General features: G+C 37.8%; 1 protein-coding gene across 1 annotated transcript in view; it reads right to left on the bottom strand.

The window, feature by feature from the left end:
- Positions 1-12,530, bottom strand: part of stx8 (syntaxin 8) — a 42,262-nt gene that overhangs the window by 1,849 nt on the left and 27,883 nt on the right. Inside the window, exon 7 of the mRNA XM_063476512.1 lies at positions 8,092-8,193. Coding sequence (XP_063332582.1) covers positions 8,092-8,193 — 102 coding nt within the window. The remainder of the gene's footprint in view (positions 1-8,091; positions 8,194-12,530) is intronic.

The raw sequence follows: 12,530 nt of genomic DNA, 5'->3' as shown, positions 1-12,530 counted from the left end.
CCAAATAACCAAAATGAGTTACAGTGTAAGCATTAATTTTTTAGGGTGTTAAGCACTGGACAACTGCTCCAGAAGTTTATTTATTTTGTCTGTGTTAATCATGAACTGCTCTACATTTATTTAAAAAGCAATGAGACTTCATCATAGTCAACAACCACCACCCATCCAGTCTAGCAAGGCTAAATCAAAAAAAATCACTGCTGCTCAGATACAGTTACACAACTTTCCAAACTCATTTGCTATGATAATTTATGCTGAATTTTCTTACTTCATGTTTTGTTGCTATAACCCTTGGTGATAAAACCTTTTCAGCTTGAAACAAAAAAAAAAGGAGAAAAAAAAAGAAAAGAATATATATATATATATATATATATATATATATATATATATATATATATATATATATATATAAAATTTCAACTTTAAAGTTAAAAAGTCAAATGTCAAGCAGCTGAGAAACTCCAAACCAGATTTGAGACAGACCCAGAGGGAAGGAGGGGAATTCATCAGGCACAAGGGAATACACTTGGAAGAGGTAAGAAGCCTACATGCCTCACTACTAATTTTCAAAGTCCTTGATCTAACACAAGTCCCAAGTGCGTATGCCCTTGTAGCATATAACCATTCTTCTCTTGATGACTTAATGCAATTTACATGCGTTCAATGGCCACAAAAGCTTTATTGCCATAGATCGCACACTGTGATAGGCATGTGTTTCTGATTCTGCTTCAAGAGGGTAATCATTGTTTTTCTCTGATACTATGGCAGCAGAGAAAAAAAATGTGCAAAAGCTCACTCACACTTCATCAAAGTGTTTTGCCCTCAAGACCTCAAAAAATTACAGTTTTTTTATTATTATTAAAGTCACCGCCCTAGAGAAAGGAAAAGAAAGAAATAACATGTAAAATCCACTACAGGTAGATATTTCATCCTCTAAGTAAAACAGAATCACAGTAAAGCCTTTAGGAATATTTTAAATAATTCTGGTGGATAAATGGATCTATCTTTTTAACCACTGCCATAAATACTTGTGTATTGTAGAGTATTTACTGCAACAATTAACATAACTAAAGTAGTCCAGCTCAAATTCCTTTTTTCATATACCAGTTTGTTAATTTTGACACTGCCACCTAGAGAATGAGATGATAAATGTTGAACTTTATTTAGTGTTAACTAAAATTTGCAAATTGTAAAAGCCTGACTGAAACTTGCTGGGTCAGTATATGCTGGTAATCTGTTATTTGTGGCGTATTAAAAGCGGTGTCCAGCACAGAGAGCAATGAAATAGAAACGTTTTCCAACTTTGAACTAGTTGTTTCAGTTATGTCAGCCAGATTTAAGGGCTCTGTTTCCAAAACGATTCATAAATCTGAGACATTTCTGAATAATTACTTTTTATATATATGCTGATATACTGCAAATATATTTTGAACACTAAAATATCAACTTAACTCCTTATTTAAGTGAATAACAAATTCAGAATAGAATCAGCATGGAGCGTGAATTTCTAAAATCTATCAAATATGACACTTGAAATATGGCTATTGTGGTTTGCACGAGAGGTGTGTTTTAATCCAGGGGATGATGGTAACTGCTTGCCCTGGTTACTGTTTAAATTTAAAAATTCATTTTGATAATCAGGAATGAGAGAAGGCAGTCCACAGAGTTCCCGGTGGTAACTGTAAGGCCTTACAGTATAAAGTATCTCCAGGTGGCTGTTGTTGTGATTTGGTGCTATATAAATAAACCTGAATGGAATTTAACTGGAGTGTTAGCGAGTGTAAGAGAGAAGTGATGGTGTGTGGTTTAGAGTACATTATGAGGATTTGATTGCCTTTAGGATATGCTGGTCAATCATTCTGTATATGTATATATCAGACCACAAACCATGGCACACATTTAAAATTTGGAAAAGTTTCGCCAAAGTCAGATTCCCACACCATTCCCACTTCTTCTACAGTGACACAGGAATGAAGATTTAAAACAACTGCACATCTAGCTGGTCTGAGGGCTGTCAATACGTGGCCCCACTGACTTAAGTTGTCCATTGTTATTTAGCATGCGGCTGGTATTATCCCCAGCCCTTTCACTTTCGGTTTGCATTTCTCTCATTCTTTGGCTCTTGCCTTCTGCATTCCCCTCTGTGGCTTAATTGGTTGTCTTTCCCACGGGGAGAGAGACAGAGTGAGATATAAGCCATGCTGAACAAATTGCTTGCGGTGGTAGTGGTGGTTTGATGAAATGCAAGGCTGATGCTGGTTTCTTTGCCGGGATATATGAGACATGCCTGTACCATGTCCAGATGTCTTTATACCCCATTATCTTATTGCATCGTTCTTGTCATCCTTCTCCTTTGTTTTACTACTTATACTTATAGGCAGTTGTCACCTTATTTACATATGGGGAATTCTTTGAGCATAGCGGGGTTTTTTTTTTATTGTATACAAAAGGAATGTGTTCCTACATAGATTCACAGGATATTCATGCTAAGAGCCATCACTGGTTTAGTCAGGCCCTCTCCTCTTGATAACTTACACATGTGAGCATAATAAAATAGTCAAACCAGACACACATGCTCAAATGCTTGTGATGACTCTTTAAAAGCCTCAAGCTTTAAGCAAATACACACATAAATTCGCAGCAATCATCTTTGTTTAGGTGTAAATGATAGGCCCGGTCTATATTAGATTCAGACATCAGAATTTCATTCAGTCTAGTCCAACATCTGTCAGCAACTCCATCTGACACTGCATAGCAACAACAGTAATAAGCCGTGCAACACACACATGTTACTGTGAAGCAAGACTCTCGCTTGTTCTTTCTAACTTTCTATCGTCACGTAGCCGCCAGTCATGAAGCCACATTAGGCATCCACAATGCCCCTCACCCTTCCCCTTGGACCATCACCGTCTGCCTCAGTAACTAAATAACCTACTCTGACCCTCAGAGGGCCTCTAGAGGCTAATGACAATAATGGCGTTAACTTCCCAAATAGATTAGGGCTCTGCTGTCACATTGATGCTGAGGGAGATAGTTGGTGTCTGCTCATAGACTGACCACCCAGAAGTTTCGGAGGGCCTGGTCTGGGTTCAACCCATCTTAGCAATTTCCAGACATCAGTAAAACAACTTGCAGAGAATACCAATAATTGGTGAGAGAGAGTGAAAGAGATGGCCCGTAAACTGGTCTGGTCATTCCCCTGGCTTTGTACACGAAAAAGACAAAACAAAGGAGAAAAGATAAATTTTATGCTAACAAGATAAACATGAACCTATTTTTTTTAAAAACACAGCTAAAGACACATATTTTTAATTGATTGTGGCTTTAGAAATATGTTGAAAATTTTCCTGACATATATATATTAAAACATATGGTGTCCAACTAAAATGTGGCTGCATTTTCGTCTACTACAGCATACGTAAATCTTTATCCATCTGTAAATTATATGTTGTGTGCACTTCTTTAAGGAGAAAATTGGAAACCCTAAAGAAGTTACACATTATATATATTTTCTAGATTTGTATTACTCTGTAAAGACTTTAAGCAACTTGAGGTGACTGCTTTGAACAAATACATGGGAAAATATATATCTTTAGAACCATGATAATTGCCAAACTTCTTACATTTAATTTTAAGGACAGGAATATTTCTATAAAGTTTATTGAACCGTATCATGGTTCTAGGAGAGCTAATAGAACTGCCAGACTTAAGATTCATACTTGAGGAAGAAATAATGGAAATTAAAGTGCACCAAATTTTGAGGCAGTTATGTGAAAATGTTAACTGCTTGGTGACGCAAGAGGAAAATCAGGGGACCTCATAAATCGGAGTATACATTACAATGCTCATTAAGAGTGCCACAAATGTCTGTTTTAAATGCATGCTAGCATTCATTTTTGATGATGTTTATATGTTTTACAACATTTAAAAATGCAATTTATTTTTAAGGGTGTACCTAAAATATAAATTTTTATGTGATATATCTGAGATTAATTGGTGCACTGCTTAGCTGGCAGATGAAGCTGCATGCATTGCAGTGTAATCTTGTGGTCTGAACACATGAACAAGGAGGAAACTGTGCTCCCTACACCCCTGTCAAATATGAAATATGAAAATGGTTTCAAATATTTACAGATATCTTGAGGCAAATTTACTTGAACTTGCCACTTACTGAGAAAAACCTCTGATGTGGAAACATCATTAACAGGATGTATACAGTAATTTAAAGCAAGTCTTTCATCAGCTACATAAAACATATTGAACTGGGATCTCTGTCTGCCAACAGTATATCATGTTGGGGCGTTAAGAGGAACAAAACCTGCCATAAAATATCAAAAAACAGTTTTCATGTTATATTTATCTCCCACACTTTGTGTTTTTCTTGGTAACTCCTAACTTGCAATTATAGACAATGTTAAGCAAACACGCTCTTCTCAAAAGAGAGTCAAATTCTGTCCGTCATAAACCAACGTCTGATGCAAACCACCTGTGGGATTCAGGGGGTTCCCGCAAAGGTCCTCTACAAATTTAAGATAAGCTCTGTTGGGAGGGTTATTCAAGTTGATGTTATCTGATTTGATGTGCTCTAACTTACATTTTCAGTAATGGCATTTCTGGCGTCATTTAGACTAATCTGCCACACATATTCAGGAAAACCTATGAGCTGTATTCCGTAAAAAAATAAAAAAAAAATAAAAAAAATAAAAAGCCCAAAAAACAAACTGCAACTCCCCCTTTTTTGCTAGAATAATGCAAACTTCTCAAATGTTTATTGAAGGACTCTTGGAAACTCTTGCTTCCTGTTTGGGGTTGTTTTTCATGTTATTGGAATCAAGACACCAACCTCAAGGTACTGATGATGAAATAGAAACTTAACATCTGAGGTGCACCAAACTGAAATTTTGAATGAAGAAAATTTATAAATGCAGTCAAAACAATCTGAATCTTGGGTTGATTGAAGCCTGCTCTGTGCAGGAATCTAATATGTTTCACCAAATAAATATTTCTCAACACTACAGGGCACTAGTTATGCACAGTGTGTTCCAGGAACCATGGTTTAGCAATATGTGGGCCCTTTTCAAACGTTCAGCTAAATTTTTTGGTATAGTGTTTTTTGTTTTGTTTTGTATGTTTGCATGTATGCACAAAAATTTGCTATGCCCCTATCTTCAGAGTGCAAAAGCATGCTGATATTGGGAAAACTACCGTAATTTCCATTATGCTACGTTAACCTCCTAAGACCCGAACTCTTTCATTGCATGCATTTTTATTTTTTCTTTGCTATTTGGGTTGATTGGGACCTGATGAATTTAAAACAAAGAATTAGCAGATTTTTTTTCTTTACCTAATTTTTGTTTCTGAGAAAAATGAGATCCACATTAGAGGACATTCGTTTTAAACTTTGGTAGAACAGTGGCAGTATAATGTTCTCGTAAGTGGATATCAGGCCCTTGTAGAGAAAAATTAAGTATTTTGGTCTAGACAACCCAAAATGTGATGTCCACATATGTGGACGCCAGGTCCTAGGAGGTTAAGTATGCGTTTGGCTGTTCCAGCCAGGCGTTCCTAACTTTACAAGGACTCAGCTAAGACATAACACCAAACACCGGTTTTGGATGAAAGGTGGTCTTAAAAATAAATAAAGCCTTAAAGCTGAGGAATTACAAACACACTGCCATAAAGAAAGAAGGAAAGCCCTCCAAACAATTTGTGGCATGTAGTACTTTCAGTTCTTTCTGTGCTTGACACAAAGACGAGTGTCAAACATGAGAAGACAAACGGGGGATGACAGAAAAGATTGAAAAAAAAAAGAAAAAAGAAAGATTGAACAGAGGTGAGAGTGAAAAAGACCACAGGGGAATTTTCCATTTGTCAAAACAAATCAGAAACACACAAATGCATGCACACACACACACGCGCGCGCGCGCGCACACACACACACACACACACACACACGCACACACACAGGTAGACATAAGAAATACCTTTAAATACTGTTGCAATAAATTGTGCACTTGCACACTTGCAAAATGCAAACATGCACTCACCTTTACTAGGTTCACCTGTTTCATCTGATCAACTGCTCATTAATGTAAATATTCAGCCAATCCAATGGTATTAACTCAATGCATTTAGGCATGTAAACATGGTCACGACGACCTGCTGAAGATCAAACTGAGCATCAGAATGGGGAACAAAGATGATTTAATGTGGCATGGTTATTGGTGCCAGATGGGCTGGTCTGAATATTTCAGAAACTCATGATCTACTGAGATTTTCATGGATGGCTAGGGTTTACAGAGAAGGGTCTGAAAAACAAATCCTATCCAGTGAGTGACAGTTCTCTGGTTGAAAAGGCCTTGTTGATGCCAGAGGTCAGAGAATATTGGCTAGACTGCTTCAAGCAGATAGGAAAGCAACAGTAGCTCAAATCATCACTCTAAAAGTATGCAAAAAAGCGACTCTGATTGCAAAATGCATTAAACCTTGAAGAAGATGGCCAACAGCAGCAGAAGAGCACACCAGTGCCAGTCTTGAAACTAAGTGCAAGAAACTGAGGCAATAATTTGTACTGGATCCCAAAATTAGACAACACTATATTGGAAAAATATTGTCTGGTGTGATGAGTCTCGATTTCTGCTGCAATGTTCAGATGGTATTGTCAGAATTTGCAAACAGCATGAAAGCAACTGGATGGGCCACTTAGCTCACTGCACTAGGAGGGCCTCCACAGTCACCATATCTAAATCCAGTAGAGTTCCTATGTGATGTGATGAAATGGGATATTCAAGTCATGAATGTGCTCCTGACAAACCTGCAGGAACTTTGTAATGGTATCATGTAAATATGGACCAAAATCTGAGAAAAATCTTTCCAGCACCTTGTTGAATCTACACCAAAAAATTAAGGAAGTTTTAAATGCAAAAGGGGCTCCAATCCAGTACTAGGAAGCGAATGTATATGTATTTGCTGCATACAAACTTGCAGGTGATCATATACATGAATGGACACACAAACAAATGCACAAACAGCCCAGGAATACTCTTCTGCCTGTGAAGATCGAGGGACTTAGCAAAAAAACATTCAACAAAAAGAGAAAAAGAGTCCTGATTCTAACACAATCTAAGCTCTGGGATCTTCAAACAAACTCACGCTCAGGCACCATGGGGACAAGACCAACAGAATGAAGCATTTGGGGGGCTGACCTTCCTATTGCCTGCTCTGTTCCTGGCTGTGAGGTCTCCGTGCACAACAATGCAGTCTTTGCCATAGCAATGCGGTCTGGCATTTCACAGGGCCTACTGAGCCAGCCTCACTCACACTCACTGCCACATTCCATAGGTTAGCTTTAGAGCCAGTTAACACACATCTCGTGGCAGCTGTTTCCCTCTGAAAAGCGGGACCCTCTGAAAAGAGTGAAGCAGTCTTTTTGTACACAGTAAAACAAAAGTTACACAAACCAAAGCAGATCAGTGATAATACTAAAGAAGGGTCATACATTCACAAAACTTCTAAGGAAAGAGGTCAACTCTGTAAATGTGAAGTTGAGACAACAGTGGCTGATGACACGGCCAACCCTCAGTGGATATTTGATGATTCCTCAAAGGACTTGCATGAGAGACCCTTAAAGCCAGGACACTGTTAGCAGGCGTGACAGACAAAACCAGTCCACCCACCATTCATTCACAACATGCTCTGTACTGAGAGGGCTTATTGTCATCAGCATCATTGTTTTTCAGCTCCATTAAACACTATTCTGGAAAATAAGGAAAAAGCAGCAGTAACACCAACGCTGCTGAAATGGCTAAATGGTGAAGATAGCTTTGTAATGCCAAAAGATCACAAGAAGCTTAGCTTGCAAAATGCACTTTTTGTGCATAGCTGCCACAGAAGCAATTATCTTTCTTTATAACAGCTAAATGCATGGGGAAAAACCTGCAACAGATATTTTATGGCAAGTATTATGCTATTATAGATTGTATTATAATATTTAATTAAATGAACAGATCTATGTGGTCTTCTGTGCTCCATGGCATAAAAGACAAAGACATGACAAAGTGCTTTGCATGTGAAGGACACAGGAATGCTCACCGCAAGAGGCCGACTTCGTCTCCACCAGCTTCACCCTTCGTGTTTCATTACGAATCCTGTTATCTGTCGTGTCCACAAGATGTGCAAGGTCGTCAATAATTTCTAAGAGACAAAAAAAGACAAAGAAAAAGGGAAAAAAAGTCAGTCAAGCTAATTGCTCAGGTCAGGTCATGTGCACTAGTAGATTTAGATTTTATTTTGCATTAATCAAGTCACTGATACACAGACAACATAATATATTATAGAGAAAAATACATAAAAAGTAAAAAGAAGAAAAAAAACAAATACAGGTTTTGCAAAAACTATCTATCTGCTATTTTGAGTATTTTTCTTTACAATTGGGTAAAAAAAATAGCATCTTACAGAGTGAGACTGTCTAAGAAGTAAAGAGAGCCAGAGGTTCACTAATCTGCAAAGAACAAATTATGGAACAATATCTGCATGACGCTTCATCTTTCGCGACCAAAACAGCGGGGGTTGGGGACCGCTGATCTAAGGTTAAAGCTCGAACATGCAAAGAAGAAGCCACATGTGAACACGGTCTTCTTCTGTGGACCAAAGGTCACTTAAAAACGACTAGTCAGAAGAATTGAAATTTGAAAACATGGACACTGCATCCTCTGGACTAAAGAAGAGAGGAACCGTTCAGCCTGTTATGAGTGCTCATTTAAAAAGCCTGCATCTCTGATGGCATAGCTCCATAGTAGAAAAGTCCGATTACTGAATTGGCCTGCCTCCAATCCAGAGCTTCCATCAACTGAAAACAGTAGGCTCATAATAAAATAAAAAAGTATGGACGACACAGAACTGTTTAATTGCACAGAACTGCAATTAAAATCTTATATATCAGACAAGAATGGGACAACATCACTTTCTCCAAAAGTGCAACAGTTCTCAACTAAAACTGGAGATGCTACGCAGTGGTAAACATGGTCCTGTCCCAACATTTTTATGATGTGTCGCTGGCATCAAATTTAAGATGAGCTATTTTTTTTAAATTAAAAGTGAACATTTGTTTTGGTTTAAACACCTCATGTGTTTTCTATCTTCTATTGTGAATAAAATATGAGTGAATGAGATTTGCAAATCACGGCATTTCTATTTTTATTAACATTTTACACAGCATCCCAACTTTTTAGGGATTTGGAATTGTATATAAAATGAAAAGAAAACAAAAAACCCCCCAAAGGTAACCATCTATATAAAAATGACTCTCAATGATGGAGAGACAAGTTCTGCATTACATGACACCTGACCGGCAAACAAAAAGACAGAACCTGCCAACAGACATAAGTTGTGGCAGAGGAAGTAGGTCATATGAAAGCACTCCTTGCCCTTTCAAACGGTTTCACTCCTTCCTGGACTTAATCAGATCCTTATTTCTCATGAGTTTTGAAGACGTAAGGTGAGGCTTCTGGGACTATGCCTTAGGATCCAAAGAAAGAGAGTGTGTTCGTTTTGTGCGTGTGTGTGTGTGTTTGGCGCTGTGGCTAAGGTCTTTCAGTAGGAGTTCCTGACTTGAAGGTCGTCCAGATGGAAGCCTGTGTGATTTGTTAGAGCAAGCCACCGTGTTGACATGTCATCTCCAGAGATCTGGTGCAGCAACAAAAACAGACAGCTAAAAAGCCATCACAAAGAGATGGTACAAACCGGACCCACGAAAACAACATGAATGGCTGAAAACGGCGGGTGAAATATATGTTATGGAGCAACTGACTCACATGACAAGACTATGAGGAACAATGTTGAGTGAAATTTAAGAAATGGATAATGTTAATGTGTCAGTGACAGGATGAAATACTGATGTCAAAGGAACAAACTTTAGAGATAAAGCAATCCATAATGTTCATGCGATGATGTAGTTTCTTTCTGATGGTTTGTTGTATTTCTCTTTTTTCTTTTGTGTATATGTGAAATGGGAACAGACAGCTGCTGAAAGATTTCCAAATTAAAAAGTAATAATGGTGAAAAATGGCATTGATTTAGTCCATTGTATACTTATTCACTCAGACAACTACAAACTAAACAGGAATGGGAAGCTAAACTCATCTACAAACTAGTGCCAAGTTTACAGGCAGTGTTCTTCAGAAGGGGAACAACAATGTATTGCTACGGTATGGCAAAGTAGTACTCAGCTGATATGATCTAAGCTTCTTCTGTTCTTCAAAAACTGGGCAACATGACCGAATTCCCACCAATGAGGGCTCGGAGCTGTCTGCAGTATTTATCTTTGTGAGCACAAATGTCTTCAACTCAAATGAAACTGCCTTGTTTCCCCAGCTAGAGTCATCGCCATTTGACAAGACAGTTTGCCTTTTGGCTGATACCAAATAATTAAGTTGCAAAAATAATTAGAGGAAGGAAAGAAAAGCAAGTAAGTTTGAAGGGCCAAAATGTTAAGGGGCAAGGACAAGCAGATGGGAGACGTGAGATTGCCGTATGTACAGTGTCCCTCGAGACTTCCACATCATCGTCTAAGCATCAGGCAACAATTTAGAAGGAAGAAATATTTCCTTTACAGGCAGAGAAGGGGTGTAGACACTGAACCATTCGTGCTGCATGCCACTCCAACTAGTCATAAAGGATGTTTTCAGTCGCTGGTGCCAAGTTTCTTAATTCAGTTCTGGCCCAGCAATAACATCCCATTTCATTGATGAATTTCCATCCATTCTAGGACATGATTTTTAATTATAGTTGCAATGAAACGCTCAATTAACGTTTGCACTAAGAATGGCTGCACTACAATATACTGCCTTTTCACATGCGTAGTCCTTCAGTTCACCCTATTATCAAATCAAGTTTCTAACACCATAACTCTCAGTTTCCCATTGTAACTTATCTGTGTGACAGGTGCTGGCTTAGATCAGCTATACCACAAAGAAGCCCCTGTTTCAGGCAGAGTTTATTTATTTAAAGTGCTATCACACTGAATAAACCTCTAAAACCACAGCGTGGAAAAGCATGGCATGTGTGTACACAAATTTCTCCTGTTTGTCATTTTTTAAGATGCATTGCTATACGCTTATTTCACCTCAATTATGCAAAAGACAAGCGCTCTTATTGAACACATACTTTGTTTTTAAATATTTGTAGCTGAATTAGAATGGGATTTCTGATTTGTTTGTTTTTTGTCTTATTTTTAAAGTAATTTTTAAAGACACTGCAGTATATTAAAGACATACTTTAGTTTCCTCGTATAGAAATATATACAGCGGGGCCTCTATAATCCACTACAATGGTTTTTAAATGAAACAACCAAGAAAAGATTGAACTAGAGACATTCAGATTTAATTCAGTGTCTCTAACCAAAGTACTGAATTAACTGTTTAGGAATTAATTACAGACATGTTTATACATAGTTTCTCATTTTCAGAGGCTCAAAAGCAATGAAAAACAGTGACTGAGTTGCAGTGAGGTTAAGCCTGCTCTCTTGTCATTTCATGAGCAAATAAGCAGATGAAAGATATGGAGTTGATTCCAAGTGTTGTACTTGTATCCAGTAACTGTTCACTGAAGCTTTCAATATGAGGTCAAAAGAGATGTCTATGCAAGGAAGAGAGGTCATCTTGAGGTTGAAAAACAAAAATGAACGTATCAGAGAGATGGCGAGAGCTTTAGGTTAGCCAACATGGGACATTCTTCAAAGGAACGAATGCATTGACCAGCTCAGCAACACCAAAAGGCCTGAAAGACCACTCAAGACATCTAAAGTGGATGATGACAGAATTATTTCCATTGTTAAGAAAAACAACCTTATAACTTTCAAGAACACTCTTAAGGAGCCACTGTATCACTCTCAAAGTCTACAATGAAGACTTTAACAATGAATGTAAAAACAGAGGTTTTACAACAAGGTGTAAATCACTCATTAATTTTATTAAAAACAAAGTCCAGATAAGGCTTTCCTAGAAAACATTAAAAGAACCTGCCTAGTTCCAGAAAGTTCTTTGTACAAATTAACCTCCTAAGACATTAACTCTCTCATGGCACGCATTTTTAATTTCTCTTTGCTATTTGGGCTGATTGGGACCTGATGAATGTAAAAACAAAGAATTACGTGATTTTTTTTTTCACCTGATTTTTGTTTCTGAGAAAAATCGGATGCACATATGAGGACATTCATTTTAAATTTCGATAGAACAGTGGCAGTATAACGTCCTCGTAAGTGGATATCAGGCCCTTGCAGAGCAATATTTAGTATTTTGGTCTAGACAACCCAAAATGTGATGTCCACATATGTGGACACCAGGTCCTAGGAGGTTAAAACCTGGGTTAACTGGTACTAAATGGTGCAAAGAGAAAAGTACAGAAAGGCAAAGGAACAGCTCACGATTTGAGGCATCATCTGTCAAACATAATCATCATCTGTCAAAGGTAATGCTATGGCATGGCCATGTATGGCTGCTGGTGAACATGGCTACTAGTGTTTATTGATGATG

This window comes from Pelmatolapia mariae, linkage group LG6 (assembly GCF_036321145.2).
Source record: "Pelmatolapia mariae isolate MD_Pm_ZW linkage group LG6, Pm_UMD_F_2, whole genome shotgun sequence".
Taxonomy (NCBI): domain Eukaryota; kingdom Metazoa; phylum Chordata; class Actinopteri; order Cichliformes; family Cichlidae; genus Pelmatolapia; species Pelmatolapia mariae.
Note: the sequence above shows the minus strand (reverse complement) of the source record. Positions and strands in the feature narration are given on the sequence as shown.